The sequence below is a fragment of the Arachis duranensis genome, chromosome 6 (assembly GCF_000817695.3).
Source record: "Arachis duranensis cultivar V14167 chromosome 6, aradu.V14167.gnm2.J7QH, whole genome shotgun sequence".
In the NCBI taxonomy this organism is placed as follows: domain Eukaryota; kingdom Viridiplantae; phylum Streptophyta; class Magnoliopsida; order Fabales; family Fabaceae; genus Arachis; species Arachis duranensis.
The window spans coordinates 2,675,971-2,697,157 of NC_029777.3; the positions used below are offsets into that span (position 1 = coordinate 2,675,971).

General features: G+C 30.2%; 2 protein-coding genes across 2 annotated transcripts in view; both read right to left on the bottom strand.

Annotated features, from left to right (window-relative positions):
- The window catches only part of LOC127748376 (serine/threonine-protein phosphatase 7 long form homolog), a 21,474-nt gene extending 20,800 nt beyond the window's left edge, over positions 1-674 (bottom strand). The window contains exons 1-2 of the mRNA XM_052262750.1: positions 603-674; positions 32-169 (exon numbers count right to left, since the gene is read on the bottom strand). Of these exons, the coding sequence (XP_052118710.1) occupies positions 32-169; positions 603-674 (210 nt within the window). The remainder of the gene's footprint in view (positions 1-31; positions 170-602) is intronic.
- Positions 675-14,650: 13,976 nt separating this feature from the next.
- LOC107491960 (hydroquinone glucosyltransferase) lies at positions 14,651-16,401 on the bottom strand. The gene has a single exon (XM_016112905.3). It carries the CDS (start codon positions 16,322-16,324, stop codon positions 14,837-14,839), a length of 1,488 nt encoding a protein of 495 aa, XP_015968391.1. The 5' UTR covers positions 16,325-16,401; the 3' UTR covers positions 14,651-14,836.
- Between the last annotated feature and the right edge of the window lie 4,786 nt (positions 16,402-21,187).

Consider the following 21,187-nt stretch of genomic DNA (forward strand, 5'->3'; position numbering starts at 1 on the left):
TGGGACGCCATCGCTCCACGAATGCACTGACAAGGGCCTCGTCTAGCCGGAACCATCGGTCGTTCAGCCTTGCAAGATGGTATAGACCTGCCATCTGCAAGTACGGAACGTATCTGTCATCAAGTCGCATGCCCTGCTGCCGCCGCATGCTCCTAATGCATCGCTGGGGCTGCGCACAAAATGAACCGCATAGTTAGAACCAGCATAGAAACCAACCACAACCGTAATATATCCGCTCATCAATCAACAAACCATTCTGCTAAATAAAACCACATACCCTAAACCACTAACATAAACCGCTAGCATAAACCACTCGCAAAAACCGCCAACATAAACCACCAACATAAACCACCAACATAAACCACTAACTTAAACCACTAACATAAACCACCAACATAAACCACTAACATAAACCACTAACATAAACAACTACCCTAAACCACAAACCTAAACCACTAGCATAAACCGCTAACTTAAACCGCTAACTTAAACCACTAACATAAACCACCTACATAAACCACTAACATAAACCACCATCTAACCCACATGCAAAACCACTAAGGCACAAATACCGCTAGAATCAAAAATAGTTCCGTACTAACCTCCTCGTTGATGACCCCGGCTATATGAGCGACTCCGTCCAAGCGATATAACCGTGCCGGATCGTCCCCCATGAGCAGAGTATTCCGTTCAGGTCTTCCTCGGAGAGAATCTGGGTCGTTTTCTCTGAGATTTTGTGGGGTAGGGGGGAGGAATAATAGTTCGAATGAGGGTGATTCGAACTCCTTATATAGCCGAATCACCCCTAATTCGAACCACCTTGGTTCGAATTATGAAGGAGCACGCCAAGGGTAATTCGAACCAGGTTGGTTCGAATTACATGGTTTGGTTTCGAATGTATAATTCAAACTAGACCAGTTCGAATTACGTGTATGGTGAGTTCGAACCACCTTGGTTCGAATTACGTTCGAACCACCTTGGTTCGAATTACGTTCAAACTTCCTCTCCCTTAATTCGAACCACCCTGGTTCGATTTACTAAGGTTTGTAGTTCGAACCACCTTGGTTCGAATTACATATAGATAGTGTTTGGCTTATTGCTGAAACGATTTTTGGTTTGGCGTATTTACGTTACACACTTCTTGCCTTGGCTTATTATGGTTTTTTACCCTAATAAAAGATTACTTATTTTTTTTAATCTCATAACCAAAAATTTTATATTATTAATGTATTATAATACTTATGTAATACTTGAAATAATAGGACGAAAAATGATCATTTTAATGATTAATAACATTAGCTAGTCTAATGACAACTTTTTTTTAATTAGACATATATATTCTAACTATTTTCTTAATTTAAACACTAATATATATTTCATCACAAAATTTAAATTAAACCACTATACTAGTCTAATGACAAAATTACATCCCTATGAAGCCTCTTTTTTTTTCGGAAAAAGAGACCTATAATAGAGCATTGGTTCTAAGTCCTAACACAGTTAAGCTAGCTAAACCAAGAGCTATTTATAAGCCATCTACAACCGACAAGACAGATCCATTACACACCATATTCTGAATTTTCTAAAATGCACTTTAGTTATTTTCCCTAACATCTCAAGTTCTCAACGGCTTCTATTTTTTTTATTAGTATCTAAATGGCTATTATTTACTGTATACCAGCTTACCAATCAAGTACATTGGTACAAATGAAAGTCTATTATAAAATATTAATTGATAATACATATAATATCTGATATGTCTAATTGGATATTAACTAAATATGTTTATGAAAATTTATTAATTTAATTATTTTTTTTAATTACAAAAATTTTATTTCTAATATAATCTAGTGACTAAATTGATAGATATTTATAAACATATTTAGTCAACGGCGAATTAAACATGTTATGTCTCATGTATGTTATCAGTTAACATTTTATATTATTAATCGTTGATGAAAATTGTGAGTGAAGTAACTGAAAGATAGATATGACTAATTCGTAATCTTTAAAAGACCAATTTAATTAAAAAAAAAATCTTTCAAAAATAAATTTAAAAAATATCTTATCTTTTAAAAACTCATTTGACTATTAACTCTATATCTATATCATCCGAAGCCGCTGCTGAACGAAAAAGCTAAGTGACGTCAGGAGCGACGATGAAATACATGTGAAATAGTATATATGTGTTATTTTAGATTGGGTTTAATTATTGTTTCGAAACGCATACAGAAACACACATACCTAATTACATGTAATTTGCTTAGTTATTAAGACATTAATAAAATATAAAAATATATTTCTAGTTAAAAACCAATTTTACTCTTAACAGCAATTTGTTGTTATTGAATAAAAAGAATAGAAAATAAAATTGTAAAAATTTTGAAGAGAAAAAATAATAAAAAAATTAAAATATATTTAATATTTATATTCTAATTTTTTTTATAAGACACTAAATATAAATATTTTATATGTCTTTATATATTAGTATGTTATTAAAATTTATGTCTCATTGAATTAGTAAATACATATCACCTTTCATAAACACAGCCAAACATAGAAGGAAAAAAAAAAAGAAAAAACAAAACAAAAACTGCCAAACACCATGTTACTATGTTAGTTGTCAGTTGATATAGGCTGCCAACTCACAGCTACTATTTATAACAGCTTGTTAGAGTGTGCACTTAATTAGTTATCTATTAAGCTTTTTTAGAAATATTTTTGGAGTGTGCGAGCTGTAATATAAAATTTATATAAAAGTAAACACTCTTTTCGATTTATGTTCTTTTTAAAAATAGATAAGTTTTTAGATCTTTTCGTAATTTTTTTTTGTTTAGAGTTAACGAAAAAAATTGACATATAACATTAATCTAATAACATAACTTAAATATATTTTACGTAGATAGATACTTATTTATTGGGATTACTAAATCTTGCCCACTCATTAAAACGATGTCATTCTCATTGAAAGAGAAATATGTATTTTGAACTATCTCTCACTCTCTCTCTCTCTTCGAATCTCAACACAAACAACAACTAAGAGTGATCCAGAATAATCTTTAATCTCACACACATTGTGGCTAGAAAAAGAATATGATAGATTCGAGTAGTAATGCAAGTGGGAAAATAAAAGCAAAGTTCCAATACCATAAATGTAAGTGTGGAACTTATGAAACCATGCAAGGATTTGGGACATCAAATAATGCTTACATGATCTTTTTTAGTTGTTATTATTATTGTGTAAGTGTTTTTGATGAAATCTATTTTGACCTGTAAATTTTTTAGTAAAAAGCAAGTTAAAAAATAGAAAAATGTGTCTATTATATTAGTGGAAAATCATTATTTTATAAACACAAAAGATATAGTTATATATAGTAAAAAAAAAGAAGAAAAAAGAAAATTTATACTAACTACCTTTTCATATTCTATTATACAAATGTAATTCATTAATGTCACACAATACCCAATAATAACCTCCCTGGGAGTACTAATATCAAATAATAGCCTCCCTGAAAGTACTAGTAGTATTCACACATTAATAGTCTCTCTGGGAATGTACAAATTATACATTCCAATCTTACTACATTTCTTCAAAAGGACCAGGTGGAAGTGTCTTTGTAAGGACATCAGCAAGTTGTTCTTTTGATGGAATTGGCATGAGCTTTAAAAAATTGTCTTGAATATTTTCTCTAATTTTGTGACAATCAATCTCAATGTGTTTCGTCCTTTCATGAAACACTGGGTTAGTCGCAATATATCTAGTAGATTGGTTATCACAAAATAATGTCATAGGGCCTGATAACTTGATTTTGAAGTCATTCAAGATGTACATAAGCCAAATTTTTTCACAAGTTGCAAGAGCCATTGCTTGATATTCTGCCTTCGAAGATGATCGAACAACTATTTGCTGTTTTTTACTTTTCCAAGACACCAAAGATCTTTCAAGAAAGAAGCAATATCCGAACACTGATATTCGGGTATCCGGACAGGTACCCCAATCAGAATCTGAGAAACCACGGAGGGACAAGTCACAAACAGACTCAAAAAGTAATCCTTTTTGAGGAACTCCTTTTAAGTACTTCAACACATGTAAGGCTGCTTTGAATTGTTCATCTGTGGAACAATCTAGAAATTGACTTAACTTGCTAACAGCTTATGTCAAGGCCTGGTATTAGTGAGGTATGTCAACCTTCCAATGAGTCTTCTATATGACTTAGCATCATTCAATAATGTTCTTGATGACTTTGAGAGATGAATTGAATAATTCATAGGTGTGCTGGCTAGTTTTGAATCTAATAATTCATACTCTTTTAGGAGATCAAAAGTATACTTCTTTTGATACAAAGTTATTCCCCTTTTACTCCTTGCAACTTCCATGCCCAAGAACAATTTTAGTTCGCCTGAATCTTTGATTTTGAACAAAGTGTTGAATTTCACCTTCACACGTTAGATCTCTTCTATGTCATCTCCCGCTAGAACCAAATCATCGACATAAACAAGAATAGAAGTGAAACCTGTTGGAGAAGATTTGGTGAAAAAGGAATGATCTGCCTTTGATTGTGAGTAACCTGAAGCAATCAAGACCGAGCATAACTTAGAGTTCCACTAGCGACTTGCTTGCTTAAGGCCATATAAGGATCGCTCCAACTTGCAAACCATTCCTAGATGTGCATTTAAACCAGGGGGCAACTCATTAGAGTTATACTTGGTTTTAAAAATTCATTTACATCCGATTGCATGATTCTCTTTCGGTAGAGTGGTAAGTTTTCAGGTCTTGCTTTTCTCTAATGCTTCAATCTCAGCTTTGATTGCTTTCCGCCAACAATCACTCAGAATAGCCTACTCATAGTTCTTTGGCTTCGGATTTGTGAAAATTGTAATGGAAAGTGCTTTGTGTGATTGTGACAGAGAATTGTAACTCAAGTAATTAGAAAGAGGATACATTTTTGTGATTGATGATTGGATCATGCTATCAGAGACAGTAGTTTGCATACATTCATAATCATCAAGGTATCTTGGCTTGGTTCTTTCTCTAAGAGATCTTCTTAGTGAAGGAGGTGGATTAATATTAGTGGGTTGGGGATTAGATGGATTTTAATCATACGATGGTGTAGTACATGATGCTGGTGTTGCTGGTAATCCCAAAGAAATGGGTAAGGTTGGCTGTTGTTGAACATCAATTATGTTGGAAGAAGTATTTTGGCAATGTATGTTGAATGAGATGTAAATCTAAGGTATGAAAAAATAATGTGCTGCTATCAAAGACATTTATAGGATCATAATTATGTAATATATGTTTAGTGTCTTAATTAGAATTGGAAACATATTCAAATTGATGAGAAACTGATTATTCCCGTATGGAAAGAAATTTTCATAAAAAGTTACATTTCTAGATATGAAAAATTGTTTGTTATTTATGTCTATCAAAAGAATATCCTTTTGTAACATCTCAAACCACCCGCTAGTACGATATTATCCACTTTGGCACATAAGGCCTCACCGTTTTGCCTTTGACGATAGGGATGATAGCCGAAACCCCGCACACTCACTCGTCAAAACACATCATGCTAAGGAGATGTATCCACACATTTATAAGGCATACTTCATTCTCTTCCCCAACCGATGTGAAATCTTACATGATTGATTTTAAATCTTTAAAAAATAAATTTAATTAAAAAAATTATTCAAAAACAAAATTGATGATCGATCCATTTTTTAGAAACTAATTTAACCATTAACCGACCATCTATTTATACTAATTCTGTAATTTATAAGTAATGAAATTACATTGCAAATATAATAACTTAATAGTATTATCAATTTACATATCCATAAGTTATAAGTTGATCATCTCAAGTTAAAATATTTGACTAAATAATAATTATCTTTTGATTTTTGAATTAGTCAAATTTTACTATCAACTTGCATCATCATTAACTTGTAGACAAATTAAAATTAATTTTTAGTTTATCACAATAAAAATGATCCTTTTTTAAAATTTGATATTTCTTCTAATTCAAACGAAGTATTTTAATCATCAAAATTGATTTTATTTTTTCAAAGAAAGTTGTTACACTTTAGTAAAAAAGTAATTAGAACTAAACAGGGTTAGTTTACAATTAAGTGTATATGTTAGTTGCATTGTAATTGCTCATCATTTTGAGATTCTTCATTCTTTTTTCTTCGCCTCTCTTCTCTCACTATTTCATAGGCCCCCGCGTACTTAGCCTGTTATCTATACGGTTTATTCGTTTAATTTGCTCTCTTTTTTTATACCCAATAATTTGTACAAAGTAACGACGTGGTTTCAATTTAAAAAAAAAAAAACAAAACAAAGTAGTAATGACATGAGAAAAAATTGAGATGACACCTTTTAGAACTGGAAATGAGATATGATCTGCATGCAATGCATGACATTCTTTTTTATTCTGTAATGAAATTTGAACCTAAATTTTATAGGGATTATTTTAATAAGAAACTAACTCAACTAAGTTAGGAGACTTTGTATTTGAAGATTAAAGAAGAAAAAAGAAAGTAAAAAATCAGAACTTTAAACTTTTTAGCCATATTCATTTCGTCATTTCGTCATTTTCATTGCGAGATGTATGTTTTTGTTTTTGGGGGGAGGGGGGTTGTGCATTTTCTTTAGCGCCTTATTCAATGTATTTCTTTTTATCAACTTCATTCAACATTGTTAAAGTCGTTAAAATGATGGGCCGCATATGGCCCATAATGCAAAGCCCATTTAGGTGTCTTCAAATAAAATCGAGCTCAAGACCCAAAGAAAGGAAATAAAAAAAATAACCTCTTCAGCTAATCCATTACTAATGCAGTTTTTAGTTTTTACAGAATCACAGTCCAGTCCTTAAAATGAAAAAAGTTTAATTAAAAAGTATTATAAGAATATTAAGGGTTAACTATGTTTTTGGTCTTTTAGATATAGGCTGAAATTTTATTTGTTTCCATTTTTTTTATGCAAAATTATCCTTAAGGTTTAAAATTAAGTTTTAAAATCGTTCTTTTTGCTTAAATCTTAAAATTTTGAACCAAATAGTCATAACAAAAAAATTTATAGAATTTAAAAAAAAATAAATAAGAGAAGAAGAGTGTTTCTGCTCCTGCGAAAGGGGAAGAGAAGAAGAAGAAGCTGTCCACGATCTATCTCTGTCTCTGCTTTTGCCACAAAAAATTTAAAACTAAATTAAACGTTAAAGACAATTTAAAAACTAAATTAAATTTTAGGGACCATTTTGTATGTAAAAAAAATTGGAGACAAAAAAATTATTTGACCTATACTTTAAGGACTAAAATCATATTTAATTCTTTAACTAAGATAATAAAAAGTAATCTTTTTAATTTTTAAATTTTAATATATTAAATGCATAAAAAAACTTAAATATTGACCTTTATTTTATATTTTGGATAATAATTTTCTTCTTATAATATCATCAACAAATACTTGTTAACAACTCTTCTAAAAAATTAAATATTTGTCCTCAAGCTTTGGGGATGGGACATGGCTTGAAGAATCAGGACCCCTCGCACAGGTGTGCACCAACCGTGAATGCCATCAGAGGCACGCAATTTTGGATTTGACTTCAAAGACAGCTTCAGTCCAGGTTTTGTTTTTGCACCATTAGTTGTTCTCTTCATTTATTTTATTTTGTATTTTTTTTTTGTCTCTTAATAATTTTATTTTGTCTGGTTAAAGATATTTGTTAGAATTCTTTACTTTAATTTTTTTTTTCAAACATATGAATTTTCTACAATACATACATTAGCGATTATTTTCCGGGTTTTTAACTCTTTACTAAAGGAAGATGTTAACATTCATTTGATTGGATGAATATAGTAATTTTCACGCATTTCTCTTTTTTTGGATGAAATTGTTCGTCCTCTTTTTGTATATTAATAATATTATAATATAGTTAATATCAGGCAGTTATTTTTAATACGAAAATAAAGATAGTGTTTTGATTGAATATTGTTATTTAAAGTGTATTACGGTATTGTGAAGGTGTAAAAAGGTGTCCAACACGCATACATTCTACGTGTTACTAGAATGATAACACGTATCTTGTGTATCATCAGGACGATGATATGTGTCCAATACGCATTTTGCGTGTTAATTTTTTAACTATAAAATTTACCTACCTATAATTACACTAAATAATCTCATTTAGATATATGTGACTAAAATGTTGACACGTGTCCAACACATATCCTGCATGTTGTGAGGATGATGACACGTGTCTAACCCATACTCTATGTGTTGTAGAATAATGACACGTATTCAACACGCTTATATTGACTCTTTACCTACAAAATTTACCTCCTGTAATTACACTAAATAATTCTATTTTTAATAAAAATACTATATTGTTCCATATAAAAAAAATAGCCAATATCAGAATCACAAAGTAGTTGTTTCTTTAGCTTTTTCATTTTCTTTCTAAGTTTCCCAAAAACTCATAAGATTAATTTGTACAATTATATATTAAAGAAGAGTGAAGTTTCAATTTTGTACTCAACTTTCATGTCTCTAGTTTGCTGTAAACTTATTTTTGTCATATCCGCAACTATGTGTTAATGCATTGAATTGTTTTAGTATATAAACAAATTAGAAAACAGCTTAAGATGCAGTCATGCATGCACGATGGTAGGTGATAGTAATAAATAAGAATTATTGTACACCACGGAAGGGTCACAACTCACACGTGACACACGTTACCGTTTTGAATGAACAAGTGCAATTTTTCCATCTCCCTTTATTGAAGGAAGTTCTATTTACATATGGAGTTATGCATAAGGCAAAAATATGATTAATATTTGACATCAATATCAATATATGTGGCATCGATGATAATTGACGATGTGTGGATTTAAGAAAATCTGGCATGCATGGGGGGCCGGTCTTCCCGACATTCACAACGTGTGTTGTTTGTACTATATATCTACAGTCTACACATTTATAAGGTGGATTTTTTAGGCGGTGATTTTGTTGTTTTCTTCCTTTTCCTCTCCCACTTTTAACTAATAATGTGTGAATTTATGGATGGAAAGGCTTAGATGATGATATTGATGTTGCTTTCTTCTTTGCTCCTTTTATTTATTTGTTTTTTTGGAAAATTAGACTTCAAAGATGAAAAATCGGATAAAGCATTTCGCTTTTTGAAAATGATGATAGATGAAACTAATAAAACAAATCAAAGTACTAATTAATTAAAATGAATTAAGATATTTCAAAGTGAAAAAGTTGATAAAATTAATAATTTTTTACACATTATATCTTAAACACTTTTATATAAATCAAATCAAATTGATTCGATTTATATTATTTACATATAAATTAAAGTTAATTTAATTTATCATAAATGTATTGTACAAATAGTATTTTATGTACAATTGATTCGATTTATGCTATTTTATGCACAAATTAACAATTTATTTATTATTTATTAATTTAAAATATAAATATCAATAAAAATACTTTTATCTGAATTTAAATAAAATATAAAAATATTAAAACGAATAAAAATATAAATTTAAATTGTGTTTTAGTTTAAATTTAGAAAATTATTATATCTTTACAAATTTATAAATTCTTTTAAGTGACTAAATTTATATATTTAAAATCAAATAATAAATAATTTCTAAAATTTTATTAAAAATTATCTTTTAATTCTTTAACCTGTAAAAAATCATTATCGAAACTTTTGATGTTGAAAAAGTTATTAAAAAGTTAAACCTCTAAAGTAGTATAGAAGTTAAAACATAAAATTTTTCAGAATTAGAAGTAGCATATAGCTATACAATATAAAAAAGACCAACTATATTTATACAATATACAATTTAAAAAATAATTAAAATATTATATCAATTAAATTATCATTTAAGTTGTAAAATTAAGTGTAGAACAACGCTATGATGACATTATGTGTTACTTTTGTTCTGCACTTGAAATTTGTTCTAGTTAAAACACCTTTTCATATATGCCTATGCATGCATTTTTGTCTTTTAGAGGTTGTAATACCTCACCATCTCTGATTTACGAACATAAGCGTAAAGTTCTGTATGGTAGGATATTACATTTTACAATTAAGATATTGACCTAAGGTTGTTTGTAACCATATATAACCTTGTATTGGAACATGCTCACTTGAGAAACCTACCAGTTCTCATATTGATGGTTGTATGGCTTTGTCACTTAACTTCATTTTTTGATATGTAGAATAGAACAGTACATTTGCACTACTGCCCGGATCTAAAAGGACTTTTTCACTAATATTTTCGACTTGAAGTGATATAACTATAGGGTCGTCAAAATTTTTATCCATCGTTTTGAAGTCTGAAGGTTTGAATGTGATCTCTAGGATATTCACGTCAATGGTTAAGTCGGTTCAGACTCGGTCACTAACATCATGGCTCTATACGACCTCTTTCTGGCAGAGTTACTGCATCCTCCACCTGCAAAACCACTAGAAATACAATTAATAATGTCACGAGGTTGATTAGGATTTTCGTTTATCTTTTTTCCTTTGTCTCTATAATTGTCATTTGAGTTTGAATGTTGGCCAACATCTGTTGTGTTTAGCCACTGTCCTTGACTAACTATGTATTTGTCTAACAGGCCCTAGCGGGATAGTTTCTCGAATAGGTCTTTTGCTATAACACAAGCATCAATGTTATGGCCATACTTCTGATGAAAAGTATAGTATTTTGATTTATCCACGTATCGTTGGTCTTGGTAAGTTCCCGCTTTGTTTGGTGCCTTAATCAATTTAGAGTGCAAGATATCTTAAATGATGTCTTCTCTTTTAATGTTGAATAGAGTATATGTGTCAAACTTCGGTGCTAGTTTGAATGGCTTTTGATTCGCCTTATTGTTTGAATGTTTATTTCATTTTTCTTCCTCTCTGCTAGGGTTAGGTCTTTCTGCTCTTCAAATTTGTCAAAGTTCTTTTATTTTAATTTGGCTTGTTGCTCTTTCTCCGAACTCGGTCAGTATCTTTGGCTTCATCGCTGCTATAGTTTCTTAAAATTTTCCATGTTGGAGCCTACATTTTATTGCATGCAAGTGGACTTCCTGATTCAGGTTAGGTATTTTCATGGCAACTTCAGCGAACTTTGTCATGTAGTCTTTGAGACTTTCATGTTATCCTTGTTTTATGGTGCTGAGATAGTGTGAGTTGTGAACATAGATCTTGGAAACTGTGAAGTTATTGATGAAGAGGTCGGCCAACTCATTGAAGCTCAATATAGAACCTGTAGATAAACTAAAAAACCATACCAAGGCAGCACCATCTATGAAGGTTAGAAATGTTCGACAAAGTATTAGGCCAGATGTACGGTTCATAAACATCATTGAGTAAAATTTAGTAACATGGATGTTAGGGTCGCCAATCCCCTTATAGGGTTTCAGGGTCATCAGTAGAGTGAAGTTCTTTGGCATTTGAAAGTTCATAACTTTCTTTGAAAAGGGATTGGTTCTCTTTATTGATGGCTTTGGGGTGGCTATCACCGCAGTTTTGGTTTTTGCAGTATGGTCTTCATCATTGTTGTCGTTGGCAAGGTTTTTCTGTTCTTCCTCGTCACGTGGCTGTTTTGCTTCTAGTTTATTAGCTCGGTCATGTGTTGGACTTCCGCCCGCAAGGACTCATTGATAGCCAGAAGCTCGGCTTGAGTGGAAGGAGGAGGAGTGTTACTTTGCTCTTCTGTCATAGGTTGTGACTTGCAAAAAAGAAGTGAAAAAAGGGGTAGAAAAGATGATGGTGGGGTTTAGCTTAAAAACAAATTGGTCCCACGGTTGGCGCCAAATGTTCCTGTGTGGTAAGCCTGGGAAGAGGTATAGCCCGTCTTGTTTAGAGTTGAGCTTATCTCCACTGGGTTGGGAGGAGGTATACGTTAGTTTCCAAAGAACGATGATGGTGGGCACTATAAAGGCACTCCAACGCTCAAGTCAGTAAGAATGTAAGCTGATAAGATGAGTATAATGCAATTCAGAGTGAAATAGCATACATTCTTGCATAGTTAGGGTTCGGCATTTATAAAGTTGTTCCCCTATAGCAGTTGTTCGTAGTCTTGATATTTTGAAAATCCTTTGAGAACGTTTTCCAATATATCTATTATAGCCTAGAATCTTTGTAACTGAATAAAGCACGCTTTTGTATATTTCATTCTAATTCGATTTATAAATGTATTTGGGCTGGGTTACAGCTAAGCTAACAGATCACTACCTAATTAATTTTTTGGGTTAAATACGATTTTGATCCTTAACGTAGAGGCCAAAAATTTATTTCGTCTTCGACTTTTTTTCGCTATAAACTAATCCCAGAAGTTTCAATTTGTTTTAAAATTGTTCTTTCTACCAAAATTTTTACTTTTAATACAATTTTATCCTTAATTAAAAAAATTATAAAATAAAATTTAAAAAAAGAAAGAAAGGGAATGAAGAGTGGGGAATCTCCACGCCGCTGTCGCCACTGCTGTTTCCTCACCGTTCTCATTGCAATTTGCGGTGTCGCCACCACTGTCTCAGCCCTTTCCACGCGATCTGCCACCACCACCGCATCTCTCCGCTCCTCGCGATTTGCAGTTTACTTCCGCAGCCCCTCCTCTCCTCTCTGCTTCTGCTTTTGCTTTTGTTGTTGCTTTTATTTCATTATCCATTGTTGTTGGTGGTGTTGTTCTTCTAATTGTTGTTGTTTCATTGTTGTTGTTGTTTCACTACTTCTGCTTTCTGCTTCTGCATTCTGCTTCTGTTTCTGCATTTTGGAGAAGAAGAGGGAAGGGCATTTTCGTCCGAAGGACGATTTTTAAACAAACTGAAACCTTAGGGACCATTTTGTAGCGAAAAAAGGCCAAAGACGAAATAAATTTTCGGCCTTTACGTTAGAGACAAAATCGTACTTAACTCTAATTTTTTTAACGGTTCGACACAAGTATAAAAGATGAGATCCACATTTTCGCTTCTCAGACAAATTAGACAGCAGTAGAATTTCCCATCTTTTATACACCGTTATTTAATTTCAACTTTTGTAGCAAGTAAAACTGTTGACTTATGAAGCACTGACACTTTTCTGATTTGCCGTGTCTGTGTGGCAGACACATTTTGGACACAACACTCGTTCGACTCGCGTATCTTTTGTATTTAATCGTATTTTAATTAAAAATAAAAAATTCTTTTTCAAATACACTTGGATACACCTAAATACCATCATATGTCAATGTGTCTAACCTTTTTCTTAAAATGAGTTTAAAAACAATATATATTATTAATTATTAAAATAAAAAATATTTTAAATATTTTATATAATTAAAAAATATTAAAAAAATTTTTGTTTTAATAATTAATTAAAAAATTAATTTATATTTTAATATTAATAAAATATTAAAATATCATTATATTTATCTAAAAATATTTTATATTTTATATATATTGTCCCTATATATCTTATAAAATTTTAAATTTATATATTTATAATCACTATTTAATTTTTAGCTGTTAGAGAGAAAAACTGGTAAAGTATAAAAGATCACACGTGATTCGCATCTTTTGATGGTGGTGTAAGCATATGTCACTTATCGTTGCAACAAACAATCGGGCAATCGGCCATTTGAAACACGACACGGAATTATTATAATTTAAAAAAAAAATACGTTATATTAAGACGGCTAATTACATAAAATTGTATATAAAAAAATAATTAAAATGTTAATATATGTTATTTTACGAAATTTAAACAAACACAAAATTATTTAATAATTTTCGACTACCTTCTTTGTATAACGATATTTTTATCTAAGTAATTAGCTTGTGTTAATTAATTACTATAAGCTAGCTAGCTAGAATCAAACATTTAATTTTATTGGTCAATGTGGATTATGGATACTATTCTTCCTTAGGCTAACTGCTTCCAACGTCATTGGTTTGGATTGCGTATCGCATTGGATGACAACAGTATATGAAATGCAAATAAGTAAATCTCGTGAATAATAACCAAACATTCTGAATTCCGGGGGTTTAATTTGCCTTGCAGTATCAATGGATATGTATGTTTAATTATTGATTAATTTTATTTAGGTTCAATGTCACAATGCTTCCTTCACCGTTTGAGAGAAAGTGGTTGGAGTTAACCACCATTTCCTTATCAAAATCATTTTTCCCGTTGAAACTCGTACATATAATAGAGGGTTCTATATATTTCTCACATTCGAAAATGGACTTGTTCTAAATAATAATAATAATAATAATAATGAGAGGCACTCACTTTATACGTATCAACCAACTTTATTATTGTGGTGTTATGAATTTTCTGCCCAAGTGGATCCCATCCACATTATATTTCCATTATCCATGGTCGTTGTCGTTCAGATAAAAGCCACACAAGGGTTTCAACTTTCAAGTTTCATACTGCTGGTATTATATAATAAATATGGAAAATGTGTAGTAGCAAAAAAATTAATAAAAAATAAGTAAAATTTGTCTTATTTAATATTTACTAAATATTAAATAAGATAAATTTTATTTTATTTTTTGGTTCTCTAACATTATCCAATAAATATATAAACAAAATTAACTACCCCATTTGTTACTTTAATTACTTTAATGTTCATTCATATCATTTTTTCAAACTATATAGTAAAAAGATGGAAATAAACAAAGTGATTCCATACCCAAATTAAATACAGCGGCTTTATTAATTATAATTGGCCGGCGGGTGGACTAGAGAAGTATATTACAAAGAAGAAAAACAGTACGAAAATGGAGTGTAAATGGAGATAATAATTTAGCTAATAAATAATAATTAAGGCAGCTTAGCTACATAATTGTTACTTAATTTGGCAGAGCAGTTGTTTTTGTCTTATAATAATTACTCCACTTAAGAGCAAGGTGAGAAATATGATTGGTTGAAGATCCATTTTCAGAAAGAGCTCTTTCAGCTCCTTCCTTCAAATCCTTCATCCGATATCGAAGCTTCTTCCCTTCCTCACCTTCCATCAAGCATTTAACCACGCTCGCAATCTCCGCCCTCTCCACCAACCCATTCTCGGAGACCTTGGGCCTCAGAGCCACCTTAGCCTCCTCGGCAAGCAACACCGCATTCATCTTCTGCTCCGCAAAGAGCGGCCACGCAATAAATGGCACCCCATTCACCACACTCTCTAGGGTAGAGTTCCAGCCACAGTGAGAGAGGAACCCACCAGTGGACTCATGGGCTAAGATTTGGGGCTGTGGTGCCCATGATAGCACCGCGAATCCCCTACCTTTGGTCCTCTCAAGGAACCCTTTCGGTAAGAAAGCGAGAGGATCCGCTTGAGAGGCAGCACTAAAATAAGATGCGTTGGCCACTTTATCGTTTGGGCTTCTAACGACCCACAAGAATCTCTGTTCGCTCATTTCCAAGCCATGTGCCAGCTCATCAATTTGTGCACTAGAGAGGGTCCCACCGCTGCCAAATGAGACAAATAAGACACTCCCGGCTGGCTGCTCATCTAACCACTTAAGACACTCTGAATTCTCCTCCCCCTCCACGCCGGTTCGACCGCACTCAAGGTTGACCAGTGGTCCGACAGGGTAAAACGGGGGCCTTCCCGGTTCGTCTTTTAAGAGCTCCTTGACGGGACCCGGTTCGAGCTCCATGAAGCTGTTTTGTATGATTCCGTCGGCTTCTCTGTAGCGCGTGACGATGTGTAGGACCCACTTGTATGCGTCGTTGCTGCGGTCCTGAACCGGGTCCAGCAGGTCCCTGCCGTGAATGGGGACGCAGCCGGGGATCTTGATGGGTTCGGCCAGTTCTCTGAACTCGCACTGGACGCTCTGGTCGATTTTTGGGAGGTTGAGGAAGAAGGAGAGACACGTGGCGGTTGAAGGGTAGAAGATGTAGCGGGGAATGTTGAATTCTGCGGCGACGTCGAAGGCGTCGGTGCCGAAGAGGTCGACGACAAAGGCGGAAACGACGAGGGAGGAGTTGGAGGTGATGAGGTCGTGGAGGGCGGAGCGAAGGGAAGGAAAGGAGCGGAGGATGGTGAGAGCCATGATGGTTTCAATTTTGGTGGTTTCGAAGGGGTAGTCGGAGAGCGAAACGGGTGGGAGGAAGGTGTAGGAAATGGCGGACGGGAGCGATCGGAGGATGGCGTTTTGGGTCTTGGTGGGTGCGCTGTCGGTGGGGATTATGAACTTAACACGGAGGTTGTCGCGGTGGCGCACGAGGCGCTTGGCGAACTCTATCATTGGGATGAGGTGACCCATGCCTTGTGTTGGCATCATGACCACCAGTGGTTGCGGCGGAGTTGTTGCTGCTTTGGGTTGCTCCATGGCCATGAGAGTTTGTATTTTGTTGTGAGGATGAAGAAAGAAAGAAAGAAAGGCAGGGATTTATATAGAAGAGAAGTAGAATCAGATCAGTAGAGAGTAGTTATGTTATTGTTATGATATATTCTATTTTCATACACAATAATGTTATTATTATCATTCTTTGATTTTTTTCCGGATTTGATAAACCTCAAATCATGCTCTTTATTAATCACCTCACATTTTGTTTAAATTATGTTGGATTTACCTAAACATACCATTTAGTCATTTACCGCTTTCAACGTGGAAACTTTTATCCTTTTCTTTTAAGTTTTAAGTTTTAACACATTCCACCCTCCACTATTACTCTCTCGTGATAAATTATGAGTCTAATTTTAATATATTAATAAATAAAAAATTTAGACGATCATCTAATTAAGTATACTGTAATATTAAAAATATAATAATTTATAATTATTTTTATTTAATTTAATNATTTAAATTTTTTATTACTTTTTAAATATTTTTGTTAAGCTTATGCATTTAAATATTTTTTAAATAATAAATTTAAAAAATAAGTTATTTTTGTTCTTGTTACATCATATAATTAATTATATGTATAAAAAAAATTCATGCTAATCGGGTATAAAAATTAAATTAATCATTATTTCTTAAAATTTATTCATTTGACTAAATTACATAAAGGGAAGAAAATAAGTACAACAATATAATAATTAATAAAAAGTTATTTTACACTGCAAATTAATCATTCTTTCTCTAATATTATTGTTAAATATTAGTGTGCTATCAATAAATTAAAGATGCATTTAATTTTAACGTATTTTCTTATTTTGTTTCATTTTTTACTTTTTATATTAAAAGATCTAGTAGTATTATAATTTTAAAAGTTTTGAAATCACAACATATTTGTTAATTTTTAATATTATTGTAAACTTAATTGTCAATAAAATAATTTTGTCTATATATACATTTATGATATTATCAAAATAGGTTTTATTATTTTTTGATATTTTATGTTTTTGACAAATATTTTGAGGTAAATAATATTAATATATCAATTATATTAGATATGTAAAAATTTAATTATTAAATTTTTTATATAAATATTAAAAATAAATTAAATAATATATATAAATATACAATAATTAAGTTTGTGACAATGTTTTTTAATTTTTATTGTATCCATGCATGATAGGATGCTTTTGGTGCGAGATAGTGCTTGAATTTCAGTGAAGGACTTTTCTATTCTGATTCATTATTGAAATGTGTATTTAATTATTTGACATACTTTTCTAATTTTTTTTCTTTCCTTTCTTGATGTGACTCCTTTAATGGTTTTTTTTTTTTTGGTGACTTGACTCCTTTAAATTTAATGGTTGATAGGATAGAATATATATTTGGAATTAAAAAAAAAATCAGAAATGCGTGTGTGTGGTACTGTGGTACTTTGTCGAGAGGGGAATTCATTTATGGGTAAATGTTGGGTAAGAGGACTAGCTAGAAGGATTGAGCTAAAAAGCAATAGAAAGAAAAATAAAAACTAAAAAGTCATAACTAACCTTATTTATATAAACGCAAATTATATTTATTTATTTATAGAATTAAATTAAATAATTAATAGAGTGGGGGTGGGGTGGGAGGCATTTGATGTTATCTTATCTAGAAGGATGCGAAGTGTACGGGCGGATTCTGCAAATGATGTCGTTGCTAAGCATGACATCAATTCATACGTAATGCTTATGCTATCACAACTCTCTACATTTCTTTCCACGCGTCCTCCTTGTAGTACCACCATTTCTTTTCAGACGTAATTTTCTTTTTTAATTTTTTTAAATGTACTAATTAGACCTTTTAATTTGTTTTATGATAAAATAAAAAAATACACCAACATAATTTTGATCATCCAATTTGTGTATTGCAAAATTTAAAACCGTGCACGAAAATTCAAACCCTCAGATTTGCATTCAAATTTTCATAACCTAAAAAACTGAGAGTCTGATTTATTAATAATAAATTAAAAAACATCTTTATGACGAAAAAAAAAACACTCATCTTATTCATAATGAAGTAGAAACTCATGTGCAGTCAATTTCACGTAAAGTTGATAATTGAGAGTTGTTAGATGATTTAATTGATTTAACTAAATTTTCATATAATTACTCTCTGTTATCAACTTCGCATGAAGTCGACTGCACCTTAAATTTTCACCTCATGATAATATATAATACAAACATTACATTTATATCCAACAGAATCAGCCTTCGTCTACACCACCTTTCATATTGTTTTTTTTATGTAATTTAATATAATTTTTATTCACATATATTATAATTTAAATAATTTAAAATTTCAACATAAAAAGAAAGAAAAAATTAATTATAATGTATATTATTATTTATTTATAAAATTGAAAGGATGTTTAATTTTCAAATAATTATCTAATTCTTTTTAATATTTTAAAATAGGAAAGGATACGGATATTTCAATTTTGCAATATTATTATTTTTTATAAATTTATACAAATATAAAATACAAAAAAATTATATGTGACCTGATATTATCACTTTCTTTTAAATATTTATTTATTTTTAATATTAAAATGATATCTATTGTTTATTATTCATCCATATATAATGAACAATTGGAAAATAATTGGTACACAAATTTTTTAAAAAATATATTCTTTATTACATACCATTTATAAAAAATATTTTGTTAAATTTAAGATTTAAGTTCAAGATTTTTTAGTTTGAGTTTATTATATTTACCATCTAAATTAATACCAAACTTTTTATTATTTTATACATTTAGTAAATGAAATGGTGAATTAATGTACTAGTTTTCTAGTGATACTACTTTTAGTTTAATTTTAATAGTAAAATAATCATTAATTTTATATTATTTCATTTAAGAATAATTTTGTCTAGTTGTACAATTTTAAACATCTTCATTTTTTATTTTCTTATTATGTTCCTTTTCTATTAAATTATTTTAAAATAGACAACGGAGTAATTTGTGAGAATAATCTTTGTAATATATTGTAGATCTGTTTTATTTCTAATTTTTAATAGTTATAAATTTTTTTAAAAATTTACAAAAAGAAGGAAGAGAGTTATGTTAGGTTTTCAACAGCCAACATAAAAACTTAGTCGAATCTTCATAACATAGATTAAAGACGTTACAAATTCTTGAAATTAAAATTATAAATTATTCACAAATATTACAAATTCAAATTTTTTTTTATTGACAATTAACAAAAAAAAATAATAGGATAAGAGAACACTAAACAGAATCTAACAAATTCTGTCTAATAATCTACTTAATATACTAAAATTGGGTTTTTTCCCAACTAATGAAAGTGAGGTGTTACTTTCTCGTGAACTTATTTTCCCTCCAAAATAAATGCATTTAATGAATAATGCATAATTATACTAATTTAGGAAAATATCTTTATTATAATTATATAAAATCAATATTTAATACATTATTAAACTAATTATCAATCAAAAATATTTTTAAACATTTTAATTATATTGATATCCTTCTAATTCTTATTCATTATCCAATGATTTTATTAGTGGCAAGTTGTTAACCCATTTATATTGATAACAATAATAATTTTATTAGGATAAATATCAAATCCTATTCTTAATATAAAAATATAAAATTTAATTCCTTCTATTTTTATTTTACCACTATAAAAGACCATGTATGCTAAAAGAAAATATCATTCGTTTACCAATTACTCTTTCATTTGATAGCTTTTACAACAATTTTTTTTCTTCATATGAGGCATCGTTGCAAGAAGGCAACTATCGTGGACACAAATTACCACACTCTCCAACTTTCATACTCATCATTCGGAGCTATATAACATATGTTATCTATGAAGTATTTATAGACCATAGTGTTATCATGTATACATAAATAAAAAATATTTCGTATTTAAATTTAAGTCATTTACCTGTTTGTGGTATATTGTAGTGTGAAATTACTTTCAATATGTGTTGTGTAATGATATTCTGTTCTAATTTAAGCTTTTACTTTAGAACTGTATTATGATTTTATCTCATCATTTTTTCTTAGATATCAAGTTGACGTATTTTTATTTATTATTATTATTATTGAAACGGATGTGATATAAAATATACCATAAAAAAACTCTCACATTCAATTTATTTTATTGTAGTCTTCTATCTATTTTATTTATTTTTATTTTCTTCTTATTCATTTTATTTTCTTTTTAAATGTTATATAATTTATTATAATTTATACCAATCTATCTATCTACTTAATATACTAAAATTGGGTTTTTTCCCAACTTATGATGGAGATGTGTCATTTTTTCGTGAATCTATTTTCCCTCCAAAATGATTGCACTATTTCTCTCTTTTAAATTTATTTTTAAAATTATCTTTAATTGATATAATTATATTATAATTAGTATTTAATGAATGATACATAATTATGCTAATTTAAGATAATCTCTTTATTATAATACTAATCTCTTTTAAATTTATTTCAAAAAATTATCTTAATTATAATTATATAATAATATTATACTTAGCTTTTAATGAATAATTCATAATTATACTAATTTAAAAAAAATATCTCTATTATAATTATTAAAATCAATAATTAATGCATTATTAACCTAATTATCAATCAAAAATATTTTTAACTATTTTGATTATATTGATTTTAATTATATTGATATAATTCTATTTTTTATTCATTATCCTAAAATTTTATTAGTGACAAGTTATTATCTTAATGGTGACCTATATAATAATAATAATAATAATAATAATAATAATAATAATAATAATAATAATAATAATAATAATAATAATAATAATAACAAAAAGATAG

What these genes read in the sequence shown, in the direction of transcription:
- LOC107491960 (XM_016112905.3), bottom strand. Translation starts at nt 16,324, where the DNA reads ATGGCCATGGAGCAACCCAAAGCAGCAACAACTCCGCCGCAACCACTG.